The 17,252-nt window shown below is 40.9% G+C and overlaps 1 protein-coding gene across 9 annotated transcripts in view; it reads left to right on the forward strand.

Annotated features, from left to right (window-relative positions):
• Positions 1–1,669: 1,669 nt before the first annotated feature.
• ECT2 (epithelial cell transforming 2) overlaps positions 1,670–17,252 on the forward strand; it is a 28,277-nt gene continuing 12,694 nt past the window's right edge. Inside the window, exons 1-16 of one of the 9 annotated variants that reach the window (XM_068200300.1) lie at positions 1,670–1,694; positions 5,589–5,746; positions 6,746–6,825; positions 6,927–7,019; positions 7,932–8,114; positions 8,641–8,730; positions 9,665–9,772; positions 10,876–10,949; positions 11,074–11,204; positions 11,342–11,457; positions 11,632–11,694; positions 12,078–12,300; positions 13,824–13,960; positions 14,687–14,806; positions 15,797–15,865; positions 16,796–16,906. In XM_068200300.1, the coding sequence (XP_068056401.1) occupies positions 5,617–5,746; positions 6,746–6,825; positions 6,927–7,019; positions 7,932–8,114; positions 8,641–8,730; positions 9,665–9,772; positions 10,876–10,949; positions 11,074–11,204; positions 11,342–11,457; positions 11,632–11,694; positions 12,078–12,300; positions 13,824–13,960; positions 14,687–14,806; positions 15,797–15,865; positions 16,796–16,906 (1,728 nt within the window). In that variant the 5' untranslated portion in view covers positions 1,670–1,694; positions 5,589–5,616. Of the gene's footprint in view, positions 1,695–2,896; positions 3,003–3,181; positions 3,207–5,333; positions 5,476–5,588; positions 5,747–6,745; positions 6,826–6,910; positions 7,020–7,931; positions 8,115–8,640; positions 8,731–9,664; positions 9,773–10,875; positions 10,950–11,073; positions 11,205–11,341; positions 11,458–11,631; positions 11,695–12,077; positions 12,301–13,823; positions 13,961–14,686; positions 14,807–15,796; positions 15,866–16,795; positions 16,907–17,252 lie in introns of those variants that run through there. The other 8 variants (XM_068200297.1, XM_068200299.1, XM_068200303.1 and 5 more) reach the window with 8 other exon arrangements.

Below are 17,252 nucleotides of genomic sequence, written 5' to 3' on the forward strand. Positions count from 1 at the left end.
CCCTGAGGTCTCCAGAGTTTTATACGAAGTTGTGCCTTTCTGTATTATTTTGTCCTCACGCCTTCTCCTTCACCTTGTGCCCTGCTCCACTGCCTCCCTTGCTCTGCATACCCCGTTCCTTTGCTTTCCCAAGCTCCTGCCCCTAAAACCCACACTCAGCATCCTGAGTGTAATAATTGGTGCCCATCTCTTCCAACAAAACTCATTGTTCCCAAACCTCTGGCAAAAATGAGCCTCACTCCTCTCTCAGCTTCTTATTTCCTCAAAGTAGAGATAAAAAGGTTGGGTGGGATTTTTTCTGAGGTTTCTCATGCTCCCACTGACCCCCCCCATTCATCTGGTGCTCAATCTCTCCCCTTCCTCATATTTTGCAAACTGCTGCTCTAGCTAAACTGAATCAATGGCTCTTTGAGGAATCTGTTGTCTTCCAGGTGCTAAAATAAGTCAGTTGATTGAAAAAAAAAAAAAACCAAAAACACAAAAACAAACCCAAACCAACAACAAACCACTGTGGTTTCAGAAAGATCCCTTCGTTTAAAAAAGTGTAAAAGAGATAATGCAACCCCTGGATGCTTGCAAGACATCATGGGGCTGGCAGTTTACCTGTGCAAACTCACACCCTGAAGCCAAGGAAGATGTGCTGGACCCCAAATTCCTGGGACAACTCAGGGCACCAAGGTCTCCTTGGGCCTCCTGGGGTTCCATCAGCTTTTCCAATGTGGCCTCCTTCTCTTTTTGCCACAGGTATGAGATCCCTGCTCTCAGGCAGGCGGCGTGTCAGGATTTATTTAATGATTTAATCTCCTGAAACTTTCTCCTTGTGGGTGGGTGTCACTGCTTGAAGAAAGTATTTAACTATAAAATAAATGTTATGCTCCTGGATTACTGATGCCTAGTTAACTGGAAGGAAGGGCAGGTTTCAGCTACATTTTACAGAACACAAAATAATGGGTGTTTCTATTTCAGAGCCTTTTATACGAAAAGCACTTTGATATTTAAATGTCAGACACATGAAGAATAGTAATTATTTTGTCATCAGTCCTGTACTAATCTTTAGTGAGGAAGAATGCACTTGGTTAAAAAAACCCAACAACTTAGCCATGTTTTTTAAGTGAATAATACCTAAAATTTGTCTGTGTTCTGTTCCTGGGACTCCAGGTTCACCAGAAAAACCAAACTGCTTTATCGGTTTGTAATTCTGGATTTTCAAGTATATTGTAAAAATGGCTAATAAAAGTCACTCCCAACTGCACAGGGACCCTCTCTTTATGTACTGTACCTCTACTTATTTATGTATTTGGGTATTGATTATATTATTTTTTAAAACTTTAACTGAGAAGTGATGAATCTTATTACCTCTTAATCCCCTGTCCAATTAAATATGGTTCTCCTGTCTTTGCAAGCACAACATTTTATACAGATTTTATTTTTTTTTTTAAGATCTTGCCATTAAGTGAAAATTCGTGTGCAATCACCAATATCTTTTCCAGATACAAGTAATATTGACTCCTGTAGTGCAGAACTTGTCACAACCTAGGAGAAACCTGGCTCCTGGTTCCAGGTGTGGGGGAAACCAGGCTGAAAAGGACTTTTATTTAAGAGTGTGCAGTGGAAAATCCAGTGAAAGCTGGCCCGGCCTGGAACTGCAAAATGATGGCCCAAGTGGGTATTTGAAGGTGACAAAAGGACCTCAGGTAAGGGTGGATTTTGACTGTCAGTTATCACTGAAATTAGTCAACGTGAAATAAAGTAATTGTAGGGCTTGTGTAATTGTGTAATATTTGACATAAGTGTCAACAGTGAAATGACCTCCTTGTTTTCCAGGCTGTTATTCTGAAATCTTTTCCTCAGGAATTCAGTCCTAATTTCTGTACACCTCATCAGCATAAACAACACCTGGTACCATTTTCTATGCTTTTTCCTATTTTGTTTTTGTTTTTTTTTTCCAAATCATAAATAGTCGATGGGCTTTTACAGCTGTTGGATCAGTCATGAAAAAGCCTGAACTGAAAAAAATTGTTGTATAAAAAAAAATTTTGACTATCTAAGCATTCAATTTGGCAGATAACATTCTAGAAATAGAAAATTTATCTCTCGTTGTTTTTACATTGGGAGTTTACATTTGCAGTGAAACATTGTGCTAAATCAGGTTCTAGGATGCTGAGCTCCTAAGAATTCCTTTCTGTACCAGTAAGCTTTAGTATTGGGGAAAATTAAAAATAAGAGGACGGTTTAAGTATTTGGCATAATTAATTTATTTCGGGGCTGCTGCCATGGAGTCAGCTGGTTGATTTTCACCTTGACCAGTCGTATTTTCCCGGCAGCTCCTGTTTCCTGCGAACTGATTACTCTGAAACTCAGTGCAAGGGAGGCGCACCGATATCCTTTTTTTTACTTAGCAGAAGCATTAATGTTTTTGCGGTGACCACAGCGGCTTTCTCCTGGTGCCCTGGGTTGGAGTGGAGATCGGCTGGACGCGGGGCCGTGAGGGGGCCGTGAGGGAGCCGTGAGGGGGCCGTGAGGGAGCCGTGAGGGGGACGTGAGGTGACCGTCAGGGGGCCGTGAGGGGGCCGTGAGGGAGCCGTGAGGGGGCCGTGAGGTGACCGTCAGGGGGCCGTGAGGGGGCCGTGGGGGAGCCGTGAGGGGGACGTGAGGGGGCCGTGAGGGAGCCGTGAGGGAGCCGTGAGGGGGACGTGAGGGGGACGTGAGGGGGCCGTGATGGAGCCGTGAGGGGGCCGTCAGGGGGCCGTCAGGGGGCCGTCAGGGCAGCGCCACTCCCGCCCCGCTCGCTCCATCCGGGTCTCTGGGCGCGGCCGTTGCGAGCGTTCAAACCCTGCGGCAGCCAATCAGCGCAGAGCGTGCCCCTCCTGGCAGCCAATCAGCGCAGAGTTCGGCCCCACCCCGGCCGCTCAGCAACCTGCGCTCGGTACCGCAACAAGCGCTGTGCGTCTGCCCTGGAAACCTCTCACAGCCAATGGGGGCTCGCTCCCTCTGAGTGGCAGGTACAGCGACCAATCGGAGAGGGACAAGGGCGCAGGGCTGCCGAAAAGGAAGGGCAAGTGGGCGGGACATCTCGCGGCTGTGGCGAATGAGGGGGCGGCTTACAGAAGGGCGGTGGGGCCGGCAGCCAATGGGCGGCGGTGTGAGTGCGGCGGCTCGCTTTTTGAATTGGCGGCGGCCGCTGATGGCGGCGGGCGGCACCGGCGGTGAGGGGGCACCGGGGCCGGGGGGTGCGGGCGGTCCGGAGCGGGGCTGCGGTGTCGGGCATCTGTGGGGCCTCCGGGCCCCGGCGCTGCTCCGGGGCTCCTCAGGCCGTCGGCCGTGTCATTGGGTAGGGCGGAGCCCCGGGCCCGGCGGCACCTGCTGGCTCGTGAGGCCGCGGCGGACCCTCGCCCTGTCCCGTCCCTTCCCGTTCCGTCCCCGGCCCCCTCCCTGCAGAGGGCTCCGGGATCTTCCTGGCTGGTTCCTCGGGAGGGACATGGGAAGCGTGGGAAGTGTTTACTGTCCTTTCCTTGCGTTAACAAACATGTTTTGGTTTGCGGGTGGTTTGTGTCCTTCAGGCTTTCCACAAATTATTGGGAGGTAATTTCTGAGTGTGATGCTGTGTGGGTATTAGCTCTGCCTGGAGCCTGTAGTGATGATGTCCTGACTTTTGCTCTTTGTGTGAGGGAAAACTGTTCTGTTTGTGTCCGTGTATGCTGTTTGTTCTCCTCTGTACCCTGGCATTTCAGTCTGTAAGTTTAGTGGCAAATATTGCTGTTATTGAAACAAGAAATATTTTTAAACACACCCAGGATGGAATCTCAGAAATAAATAAATTAGAGAAATCCATAAAGAAAATCAATACCCAGACCAAAGTCTGGGCTTCTTCAAAATGAAGTTCTTTGTGAGTTCATGTACATTTTACTTGGTGTAATAATAACTGTACTGATGTCTTAGACTTCTAGGAAATAATCTCTAGGATTTAAGTTTAGTTAAACAAGCCCTCTAACTGGAGGGCTTGTTTTCTTCTGAATTTATATGTAATTGTCCTTGTGGTAAATCATTATTAACAACATGGTTTGAATATGCCAAGGTTATACTTCCCTTCACTACTGCCAAAAAAATTGGTAACTGTAGAACTGTTCCTGGTGGTGACATTGTAACATTCTGGCCCAAAGACTCTTTATGATTGAGGTCACTCTCTCCTCTCGCTCTCAGAAAAATGCGGTGGGTGACTGGGACTTAGGTCTAGGAAACTCAGCTCCATGGACGTGCACAGCTGTGTGTGACCTGGAAATTGAAATTAAGTGGCAAGTCTGGTAGCTGAATACATCTGGAATAATGATAGGATTGTAGTGTTGATTTGTAAGTTGATTACTGCTCATCACTCTATTAGGAACTTGTGTATTATGAAGATTTGAATCCTTTCCACGAGTCCCAGACATGATCTCTGGAAGATAAAGTCTTTTCTGTGTTGTTGGTATGCCAAAGTATCCATTGCTTTTTGTCTTCTGACTTACTTTGCTGTGTAATGGTCATTACACAATTTGAAAAATAGCATGTGCTGTTCTCTAGGGGTTTTACTGCCTCAAGAGTCCTCTTTCAGACAATGCTCTAGTGCAGTATTTGAGTAGCTGCTGTTTTAAAAGGGCACATACAGTCACAGGAACAATTTCAGTTCAAGTGCTCAAAGGGTTGTTCTCCACAGCAGCTCAGCTGTAGTTGCTGCTCTGGGTAACTCCTGATCTCACTGTGCAAACATTGCAATCTGGGTGTGTGATGAATCACAGGAACTGCACCCTGCCTGCCTGGTGTGTGACAGACGATGGGCAGGTGTCTGAGAACAATCTTTGTGCTGCAGGATTTGGGTAGGTAGCTCCCAGAAAATGAGAGGGTTAAGGATTCTGCCTTTCCAGTAGGTGACAAGTCTGATGGGCAGGGAGAGCACAGATCCATTCTGCTCGAGAGGAGAGGGAAGGCCTCTTTATCTGATGATGACAGGCTACTTCTACTCTATCCTAGTTAATGCAGGACAGTAGACCAGACCATACAGCTAGACATATATGTGCATATCAACTTTGCAAAGACTCTCAAGCCTTATTAATTTTTCTAAGAGTAAATAGTCCTGGCTCTACTCTCTGGGTGCTTATTTCTAACCACAGTATTTCTAGCCAGTTCACCTGAAAAATCAGATTTCAGCGAGATGTTATGCTTACCCTAATTCTTCTGCTAATGTTTCAGATCAACAATGCTAATTTTAGTCTCAATTGTAGCTTATAATAGTTTGTCACTGAAAGAAACAAGTGCTGTTAATTTGGTGCTTTGTGGTTAAGGTTTCTTAAATGAGCACTTGAGTTCATGCTTGCCTGTGCTCAGAGGTGAAGTTCCCTCTGTGCAGATGAATTACAGAACCATTTCTGTAACAGCTTTGTTGTCAGTCCTTTCTATCAATTGTGTTCCTCTTGATGCTCTGTCAGTGTGAGTGGGAGTTCAGTAAGAGCCTAAATGTTTTGTTTTCTGAAGTCACTGCTGACAGCCTTGGTCATAGGACTCTTATGAATGAGCTTTTTGCACCTGTAACTGAGCTTGGCCCTTCCACCTTCCAGCTGTTGAAGAAAGAAACAAAACATAATCATGGCTGACAGCAGTACTCTGGTGTCTGAAACTGGGAGGAGCCTCTTGGCTGATTCTTCTGTTCTTGATTTAAAAATTATAGAAACTTCCAAAGAGAATGTATTCCGTGCAACTGTTCTGGATGTTGAAGGTAATGGGGCAAGTTTATTTTAAGACTGCTTGGTTTTTGCTATGACTGATTACTTTGTTGGTATTTAGTAGTTTTGAAAAACCAGAGATACTTTGAACTCCAGAATGTACATAGAGTAGGGAAAAGGGTGTTGATCTGGGATCCTTTCACTAAGAAAGTTTGGTGTTACGGCCCAAATTGAATGAATTTTCTGGCTGTTGCACAGAAAACTGTCAGTTCAATTTGATGTCTCTTCTGTGGAATAAATCACTCCAGGTGACATTTTGACACCAGTGTTTGGAAACAGCAGCTGCTCTGTTGTGGACTGATTAATAGGTATAAGGTAGAGAGGTGAAGAGATTAATAGTCTTAAGCCCAAAATTAATGCAAGAACAAATCTTGAAATTAAATAACAATCACCAATGTTTTCCTCCAAGGTAGTAGCCAAAATCTGCTGGTGGCCTGTTGATGTAATTTATGTGGAGGCAATGCTTGTTTTTCCTCCTAATATTTTGAAGGCTTATTAACACGTGGAAAAAAAGAACAAGGCATCTAATTTCAGTTCTGATATTCCTGGTAACTGCTCAGTTACCAAGAAAGTAATTAACCTTGTCAGCCAGGAACACAGAAACTAGAAAAGATACCAGCTGTCTATTTCCCAGCAGATCTTAGTATCTAATTCTGCTAGAAGCATTAAGCCTATATTTTTTTTGAGTTTTCATTTGCTTGTTGTCTTTCCTCCTTCCTACCCCTTGATTTGTGTTCTTGCTTTGACTGGTAATGAATTGCAGATTCTTGTTTCCCCTCATACTTGAAAGTTTGGGCTCTAGGTCAATTTGGTATGCCTTAATTAAAGGACACTCTTCTTGAAGTAACATTTATTTTCAGGATTGCTCCTGATAAAGAATCTTGAAAGGCTACTGTCTGTCTGTATTCTTCTATATATTATTGCTTAATTTAGACATGACATAGATTTTTTCTGCTAAAATACAAATATTATCCTTGCTTCTCTCTAAGCAGAAGAAATGCCTCAAATAGAAACAAGAGTGGTTTTGGTTCAGGAAGCAGGGAAACGTGAGGAGCTTCTGAAAGCCTTGGAGGTATGTGGGCCTGAGATCAAACAGTCACTGGAAGGACATGTTACACCTTCAGACTTGTGGTAACCAATTTGCTTCTGTACTAAAGTTCTCCTCTTCCACAGACCATTAAGATAATGGAAGTACCTGTTATAAAGATAAAGGAAAGTAGCCCTGATAAATCAGAAGAAAAACTAATAAAAAGTATTATTCATATGGTATGTCATGCAATTCAGCACATGTAATTGCATGCAGCATGTTACACTTCACTGGGACTGAAACGTGCACACGCTTTAATTTGTATTAATTGGGCATAATGGTCATAATATATGCTAATGATTCTGATGGTGTCACAGCTAATCAAAATAAGCACTTTTTAAAAATATGGAGTAATACTTGTAGCTCTTATCTAGTGGTGTTTTCTAAAAGGGGCATCACAATATCCATGGGGACATCCAACTGCATGCTTGTGTTCAGTCACACATAAGTTTGTGCTATGAACTGGCTTTGTGTTTGTCAATGGATTTCTCTTTCAACTGAAAGCTGCATTCAAACTGAAGTACAAAAAATGCTTTTCCATTTCTTGATGTGAAAGACATCAGAGATAAAGTTTGGAACTAGTGTTTGAAAATGGAATGGACAATTCTTTTTAACCCCTTAAAAATACCAAGCAATGAACAAAACCTATTTCTGTTCTGTAGATGTAGTGCAGCGTGGAGCTTGCTGTTGCAAACTGGATGCTACTTTTTAGTAGCATCCCACAGTACCCTAAGCTGTTCTGACACTCTGAAATTTCATTTATCTTCTGACCTTAGGGTGTTTTTTCTACCTAGCTCCTTCCAGTGCTACATTATCAGTGTGAACTGATACATAAACTGCTTAAGGAACCAGAATTCTGATTCTTCAAAAGCAGGAATTACTTTGACATTTAGTCTTAAAGCATCCAGCAGTTCATAGCTATTCTTATGCTAGAGAAGAGTGCATTGCATTCAGCTTTCACAAATCCTAACTCTGTTTCTGAAATATGAATCACGTTTTTCTAATGGTCCAAAATAAACATCAGCTGAATTTTACACTGTTGCAAGTGTGTTGCCTGAGTAATGCTTTCCCTTTCACCCCTGTGCATCAAGGAAATTAAAACGCCCTACATAAAGACAGACACGATAGAAGAGCTTGGAGATTCTGATTCCCCGGAATTTGAGACGATCTTCGTTGTGTCTGACTTCCAAGCTCCCATCTTCAGCAACCTCTGCAAGGCAGATTGCCGAGTCATCGGGCCGCCAGTCGTGCTGCACTGTGCGCAGAAAGGAGAGGTGTGTGCTTCCTGCTGCAGTCAGATGAGTAGTTCCCTGCTGCACTGAGTTCTAGGAGTTCACAGTAAAATCTTTCTTGCTCTTCCAATCAGTTATAAACATTCCTAGCAAGAGAATTTTAAGAAAAGCAAGTTTCTAATGCTGTGTTAGAATATTGCACATAGTGAGAGGGTACAGGCAGACAGTGGTAGGGCTACGACTGCTGCTGTAGCTGTGGGAGTTGTTGATCACCAGTTGGGATTGTGCTGTTAGGAAGGGCAGCATACAAATGTATGCTCTACAGCTGTAATGTAGAGCAGATGGACTGGGGAGGAAATAAAAGGATGGAGTGCTACCTGTAGAACTTGGGGATGCTCTAGTTACTTTATCAGCAGGCCTGGAGGTAAGGTATAACTGAATACACAGACCTGGACTAGTGTCTGATGCATTTTTAATACTAGAAATAACAGTAATATATTGAAGGTAATGTGAAAACTTTAATGAGTGCAGTATGCTGTTGACTCATGAGCTTTCTTCTTGTTTTCAGCCTTTACCTTTCTCCTGCCGTCCACTGTACTGTGCAAGTATGTTGAACTTGGTACTGTGCTTTACAGGATTCAGAAAGAAAGATGAATTAGTAAGTAATTTATTCTTCTTTGGATTGGTAAAACCATGATAAGTATATTTTCAAGATACCCTTCTGTTCCATCACCCCTAGGGTTTAACCACAGCTCAGGCTTGTATGGGGAGAATAAATTGTTTGTTCTTTTGCTTTTTTGCAAGTCCAGAGGCAGTGATATTTGAGGATGGGAGCAAAATTTAGTTAATGTAATTTTATCTGTGTCATTTTTGGTCATTTTTTTTGTTGAGTGGCATTAAACTGCTCTAATTCAATAGGGCTTGCTTAAAGGCTTGTAAGTTGAGGCTTCAGATAAGATGTTCACCCAGTAGTGTCCTCTTTTTTTGTACAAGTGGTAGAATGGGCAAGTAAATCTTTGTAGCTCTGTTCAGAGCATTCGCAGGCATGTTATCTTGTCATGATATTGTGCTATCAGGACTTTACTCTTTGTTTGATACTCTAGGACTTTGCTTTTCCATTTCAGTAGGCAGCTGCCATCTGATTTCCCTACTGGACACCTGGGAATCAACAAGATGGCTCCATATCTTCACCTGAAAAAAAACCAAATCCAAACCAAAAGCCTTTGCCTGGTATTTAGGTTAGTTAGGTTTGATCTAGAATTGTCTAAATCAGCAAGGAAAATGTCAAATCTAACATGTGGGAAAAGGTGAAGGTGTTGTGTATGATGATCATGAGAGTACTGGTGGCTTGGATAGTCTTCAGGCTACACAGCAAGGCTGTACTAAATGTTCAAATAAAAATAAATCATAATAGTTCTTTTGATGTATAAGCCATATCTTCTGTCAATGTGAACAAGTTGTTTTAAGAATAGATCAGAGTATTTCTCTTTCTAGACATTTAATGTAACCTTCTGTAACTTGCTTTGTAAACCACTTTTGTACTGTACTTGCTCTTCAAAAGATACTGAAAACTTTTCATCTTCATTTTTCAGGTTAAGCTTGTGACCTTGGTTCATCATATGGGTGGAATAATTCGAAGGGACTTTAGCTCAAAAGTTACTCATCTGGTGGCAAACTCAACACATGGAGACAAATTCAGAGTATGTAAGCTTGAGTTGGTGTTTCATAGAAACCTTTGGAATTTGGCTTTTGTAGACTCTTTGTTCTTCATACTTCAGCTCAGAAGCTGCTGTTTTTTCCTGTACTAACAGCAATAACTTGTAATGGTCAATTCATCTCTGTCTGGTGTTGAGCTTTGGCATGTTTTTGTCTCTGTGGGAGAGCTAAATAACATATATATGAAACAGACAAGTGTAGTAAATAACAAGATTCGAAATGGTTAAGTATTGATGCTATCAGTAGTAAAGACAGTGATGAACAAATGCCTGCTTTTGTCCGTCCAAACAATAAACTTTGAGGTAACTTGTAAAAACCTTTAGTCCTTAATCGGTGCATATCATTTAAAAAATGATTTTTAACTTGTTGTGGGTGAGGATTCAAATATTCCTTTATACATAAATAGACCTGAGTGTGCTTTTTCTTTTCTGATTCTAAAAGGGAATCATTTGGGACATTTGTGTTCAGTCTAGAAGTAAATAAATAGATTATAGGTTTTTGTGCTGTTTAATATGACGTAGCAATGTCTATGCCCCTTGACTCTCCCTTGTTTGAATTGTTGGTTGGGTGTTGCTTTTTTTTGCCTTGTTTGTCTTTATAATCTTGCAGTTGGAAGAGAAGTCCTACTTTCTGTTCAAACACTCCTTTCTACTGACTCAAAGGAGAAAATGTAGGAAAACTGTACAATCTCTCAAGCAGTTACCTTTCAAAAAGTTGCTTTCTCTTTGATAAAAGCAGGATGGGGTGTTTTTTCTTCATACAAAGTATCAAAAGCAGAAAAAAGATCCCATATTCCACTGGAACAGAGATGTGATTTTGTGTTTTTATGAGTGATGAAGGATGTCAGACTAACAAAATGGTGTACTTTTGAGGAAATGTCAAAATAGCTATTGATCTGATCTCCTAGTCACTGAATTCATACATTCTAACTCTCGGAAGCTGCAGTTGGATATGACTTTTGAAGGAATATATTCACTTTTTGCAGCATCTGTCTTGAAAAGTAAAAGGAAGGTTACGAATTTTTCTTGATGTGGGAAAGTTTTAAATGGAAATATTTGGTACAACTTATACTTTTCCTGTTTTGTAGATTGCTGTAAGTCTTGGTATTCCTATCGTGAAAGCTGAGTGGATTTATAAGGCATGGGAGAAAAGGAATGAAATGTAGGTGTTTATTTTCCTTCAGCCTTCACCTTGCATGCTGTTCACCTCAAATGTTGTGAGCTTCTGCTTAAATACTGACATAAGTCACTTAAGTGACCTTTTTTGTGCATCTTCTTTCTTTCAGTGGTTTCTGTGCAGCTGATGATGATTTTAGAAACAAGTTCAAGGTTCCTCCCTTTCAGGATTGCATGTTAAGTTTCCTGGGATTCTCTGATGATGAGAAAGCTAACATGGAAGAAATGACAGAAATGCAAGGTGATTGTTTATGAAAACCTGTGGGAAGAACGGGGTGGAGTTTATAATGACAGGTGCCACAGAACTGTTAAGTGAGATACTGTTTTCTAACAGGGATATTCTTTCCTGCTTATTTGCCTTTTATTTTTTTTATCTAGGAGGACACTATTTACCAGTTGGTGATGAGAGGTGTACACACTTGGTGGTTGAAGAAAGTACAGTAAAAGATCTTCCATTTGAACCTTTGAAAAAACTTTATGTTGTAAAGCAAGAGGTTAGTGCTGAAAATTCTTTAGAGAATGCTGCTGTGTAGAACTGTGTGTTTTTTTTATTCTGAAAAAAATCTTCCATGCCAACTGTGTAACTATTATAGATTATTTTGAATATTTTAAACTTTGGGTCAATCTCTGTAATGTGTTTATAAAGTGTGTTTTCTTTTTTCCTTTAGTGGTTTTGGGGAAGCATTCAAATGGATGCCAGAGCTGGAGAGTCCATGTATTTATTTGAGAAGGTATGTTGAACACTCACACAATGCACAGCCTATTTTGGTGGTAAAATTATCATGCAGCATACTGTGTGTGGGGCTAGAGATCAGATGTTTTAAAGTAACATTTAAGTTCCAGATAATCCATTACAAATTTTATGCATAGAATACTAATTTGGAATAGAAACTTTTTTTTCTGCTTCCCAAAGGTTTTACTTTTAGTCAAAAAAACCACCACTGTGGTTTCTGTTTTAAAAAGAGGGGGTAAAAAGCTTCACCTGTTTCGCCTCGGCTTCCCTAAGAAGTTTCCTTCTGTGTTGTGTGTTGATCTCTGTGATTAACTATCTCTGTGCTGAGTTGAACTGGACACTGAGGATAAACCCCCTGAATGAAGTTTTCTTTCCCTGCAGTCGGAGAGTCCTGACTTCAAGAAGTCGGTGTCGCTGCTTTCCCTGAGCACTCCCAACAGCAACCGCAAACGGCGCCGCTTGAAAGAGACTCTGGCCCAGCTGACCAGGGAAACAGACATGTCCCCGTTCCCTCCTCGGAAACGCCCCTCAGCTGAACATTCCCTCTCTATTGGCTCCTTGCTGGATATTTCCAACACTCCAGAGTCAAGCACTGCCAACGGAGGTAGAGCTAAAACCTTCCATTCAGCCACACTTGGTGTTTAATAGCTCTTGCATGCAAGTGGAAATGGTGGTGGTAGGGAAATCTTACAGGTTCTGCTACAGATTTGCAATGTAATTCCAGGCTTTTCCCTTTTCAAAGTGGGGAGGAAAAAATTGGAGTGAAGAGTTCAGACACAGGCCAAGCTGCCTCTTGTGATCACAGGAAGCGTGTTCATATCTGAAGGAATAGATACAGAGATGATAAATAGGGAGTACAGTTGAGTGTTACTCCAAAATGCTTCAAATACTCTGCTGGAAGTCTGTAGCAAATTAGCAGCATAGTCAATAGTAAATCATCTAAAATACTCTCCATAGGATACTTGGAAGAAAGAGGACAAAGATTCTTTTCTAGAGGAGTTTAAGGGAAAATTCCTGCAGGGCCCACTCCTGGCTCTTTGAAATGTTCTGTTGAGGCAACACTGTTTGTGCCAGCAAACTGTTATGTCTAAAACTTCACAAGAATATAAATCATCAATTGGTTTTGAGTGAATGGACAGAGTTTTAAATATCTCTGCACATGGCTCTTGTGAAGTGAGAAACTGCAAAATTTTGGCTTAGTTAAAAGCTGATACCCCAAGTGTTTTTGAAAAGGTCTGGTTCCATCATATAGAGGAGGTATCTGGAGCTGCTACTGCCTTAAAAAGGCAAACTCAAATCACATGAGAGCTCCCAATGAGGCACAACCTGTAAGTGATAATTCAGAAGGAATTCAGGAAAGATCAGCCTTCTTAGGTGATGCTAGTGCTCTTCTTACCACTGGTAGTGAATTTTCTTCTAATCCAACAGCAGCAGTCAGTCTCAAAACTTGCTATTTTTGAAACAACAGGTAAGGTACTTATTTCATTGTTAACTATGTCAATAATGAGCTTTGATATAAAAAAAGACAGTATAGGTCTCTGAGATCCAATACGTGAGCAAATATTTAAAACACTTGAACTGTTCCAGGTGCACCTTGGCTTTAGCTTCAAGAGAAATTACTTTCTTGAGCCTTTCCCCTTCCCCCTATGGGATGAAATATAAGTGTTGTGTGCAAGGGCTGATTTTAGTAAATGGTTTTGAGCTATACACTTAATGCAAGGATGCTAGGCAGCTGAGAGCTAATTGTTTACATGGCAAAGTGGAAGTAGAAAAGCACTTTTGTACTAATGTATAAATAAGTAATGTTCAGCACCTAATCCTTGCTTCCTGCTAAATAAGGAAGTAATAATAGGGTCAAGTCATTGACCTGCCCATAAATGGCTTATTACTTTCAGTCTAATTTTGAGGAATAGTATATTACTATTGTTCTATAAGTAGGCTATAACAGAGAGCCATTTTCTTGAAAGAGCCCTGATAACTCTAGAATATAGCCTTTAAAAAAAAACCCCAAACTTATCTTCACTTAAAAATTCTGATGTTTTTTTCTTTTGTCTTTGAGGGTGAGCTTTTTTTAGGGACTCTATTGTAATAAAGCTCTATTTTCTTTTGGGAATATCTCTTCATCAGAAACACCAAAATCCTGTGCAAGACCTTCCAAAAACTCAACTCCTCTTCCTCTCAAGCAGTCTGCGAGATGGCAGGTTGCAAAGGAATTGTATCAGACAGAAAGTAACTATGTTGATATTCTGACAACAATTATTCAGGTAATAAATTATTACAACAATGACATTATTATTATTACAACAATTATTCAGGTGGTTTTAAAGCCAGTCCAGGTCAATTGTGATAAGATACCCAATGTTTACATTAATTAATATTTTCAGTCTGTGATCTGCAGGCTTTTGAGGGTTTGGTTGCATCAAAGCTTCATAGGAAGATGACAATATAAACAATCTCATGTAATTTTACTGACATATAAAAATACTCAGTTACAGGTTAGAAAATACAATTTCTAATCTGGGATCTGTGGTGCTGTTTCAATATATATGGAAATTGGAAGTGTCAGGAAAATAGGATCTTCTTGACTAATATTTTAGATATTAGTGACTAGAAAGAGGTGGCAGAGGGAAAAAGTCTTTTTTTTAAAATTATTCCAAGAAGAGTAGAATAGCAAACAACTTACAGGAAGAGCTTAATTTCTTGAAAGTTTATTTTCATTGCAGCTGATTATCTGCTTAAAGAATGAGCCAAGATGTGTGCGAGTAGAAAGAGATGAGAGGGGGTTATGCTGTAGAGATGTATCAAACCAAGTTTTTGTATCTTCAAACCACTCTCCAAAACCCACCCTTGCTGAATGGAGACATCTCAAGATTGTGACTGCAGGAAGTTATGAGATAGAAGGAAAACACTGTTGCTTTCATAACTATTTCTGACACAATGTTGGCATTTGGAAGGGCATAAATTAACTTTTTTTCTTCTTAATTTGTCAGCTGTTTCAAGTTCCATTGGAGAAGGAAGGACAACTTGGGGGACCAATCCTTGCACAGGAAGAGATCAAGACCATATTTGGCAGCATTCCAGATATTCTTGATGTGCACACTAAAATCAAGGCAAGCTGCACTTTCTCCCCTGCAGGGGAAGCTTTCATAGAGACTTTGAATCTTTTCTGCATGTTTTTAATTGCATCTGCTGGATAGGTATATACTCTTTCAAATAGTGGCATCTGCCTATTCCTGGCAGCATTTCACTGTAGTCTTTTAAAATAGAGAGACTTGCAGAGTACCTGCAACTTGGTGATTTATTTGTACAGGTTTTGGTTTTTTTTCCAACCAGTGGGGTGCAGTCTAGTTAATCACACCAGCTATTGATGTGTGCCCACTGAGACAGATGAAAATAGAGCTGTGTCCATGTGTCAAATTGGAGTCACCTGCAGCAGAGAGTTGCTTTGATGTTTTGTTGTTGTGTTTTCCTTCATCTTTGGTGTTATAAAGATATGAGCAGTGGCAGCAACGAACCAATATTAGTGATAAGTCTTTTCACTTAAGGTGAATCCTGAACTGTGCTGTGCCCTCCTGTCCCTCTTATTATCTGATGGTGATTGAGCTTGATCCTTATCAAGCTCATATAGGCTTAACAGGCTTGGTCTCACTTTCCTTGACACCCTGGTGTAGCAAGTAAGTGGAATCTATCCTAGTTCTATTTCAATCCTGTCTTATAGACTTAAGTCCTAGGTAAGTTATGCAGTCTTAATTAGAATTGGTCTTCTGTGTATCCTTTCTCAGTATTCCTTTGGGATGTGTTGTGTATTGTGTTGGATGCAGCAGTGTCACCTTGCTGCAGAGTTGGCTAGTCCTGACATGCTGCCAGGCTGTACTTGCATTGATTTACAGCCATATATACATATTCAGTAAGCCAGAGAGCTCTTGTTTTCAGCCCTCAGTAGACTGGAGGGGCTGAATGTGAAATTGTACAGCTTTTCAGATTGCCTGTTTTGTCAGCATGAAAACACACCTAATGATGTGTGTTTGGCAAAATAGTGATCCCATTTAATGGCTTTATGCTCAGCTTTTCTTCTTCCCCCATCCCTGCATGTGTTCTAGGAAGACCTGGAAGATCTTATGATAAACTGGACTGAAAGCAAAAGTATTGGTGATATCATTCTCAAATATGTAAGTTCCTGTTTCTTTCTTTATGCTTACAACTATTATCTTGCCTTATGAGTAATCCACTTCTTGGAGCTAGCAAACACAAGCAAAGCACTGCTGAGAAAGAGCTCCAACTTGTATCATTGTCTTTTTTATTTAGACTTTTCAGTTGAGTTAGGTGATACAATCCATGTCAAGTTTTAGTGTGTATGTCTGCTCTAATGAAGGATTAAAACTACAAATAGCTACAGTTTGAGAACTGTAATTTGCAATGCTACAGACATGCTTTTTACTCAGACATTAAAAGCCACGTCCCAGGCCCTTAGCCATCTGCTGCCTCTGATCAATAGTAAAGAACTAAGAAAATAACTTTTCACAAACTTATGTTCTTCCTTCAAGACATGAAACATGTAAATGAATAAGGAGTCCTGTGTAGAACAGGAAGGCTGAGTCTGGGACTGCAGAGTATTCTAACATAAATAGGCTGCTAGGTATCTTGTGATTTTGTTGATCTGATGATTTTGAGACAAATAGTGCTTGTCATTCAAAAAGTTTTTGCTCTAAGGTATTGCTTCTGGTGGTTTAAAAGGTGACTGCAGTAACTGGTGAAAATACCTGTCTGAAATTTCCAAAATTCTCACCAAAAGCCTCTTGCTAGGTGAGAACCTGCCTCCCACTCAAGCTGCTCAGCAGCTTCTAAGCTGCAAACATTGTCACATGTTTGCTTGATGCTGCTGAGAGCAGTCTGCGTTTAATCAGCAGCATCAAGCTGGGGCATCTGGCATGCAAAAATGTCTTAACTTGTTCTGAGAACATGTATGGGTTTACAACACATTTTTTATTATTCTTTATTGCAATGTGCCTTTGAGCAGCTTTGTATGGCTCAGGGCATATGAACATATGTACAAGGATACATAATATGTAAAGCAGAGCCCTAACAGTTGTTTCTTTCAGTCAAAAGACTTGTTGAAAACATACCCTCCGTTTGTGAATTTCTTTGAAATGAGCAAGGAGACAATTACAAGATGTGAAAAGCAGAAACCAAGGTTTCATGCCTTCCTAAAGGTAAATGTCGGCAGAAATAAGTCTATGAGTAGAACGTGGGGACTGTTACCATGTTCTCCTGAATGCAGTAGATGGAAGAATGTGAAATTTTGAAAGCTTGAAGGAATGTGAACATCTCTTGGTGAGACAGAAATAGGAAGGATTTGAACTTCAATCTCTCAAGCTCCTCATAAGGCTCTTTCAGAAAAAGTCTGAGTTCCTCCTCTGTTAAACAGCTTTCAAGGTGGTTTAATTATATGCATTTGTTGCTGGAAAAAAGTTCCACCCAAATACACGTCTTCTCTTTTCTGCAAAGATAACTGGAGCTGCTTCTTTGACTGGTCCCCTCCCTGTGAGACTTGTATAT

This window comes from Anomalospiza imberbis, chromosome 10 (assembly GCF_031753505.1).
Source record: "Anomalospiza imberbis isolate Cuckoo-Finch-1a 21T00152 chromosome 10, ASM3175350v1, whole genome shotgun sequence".
Taxonomy (NCBI): Eukaryota; Metazoa; Chordata; class Aves; order Passeriformes; family Viduidae; genus Anomalospiza; species Anomalospiza imberbis.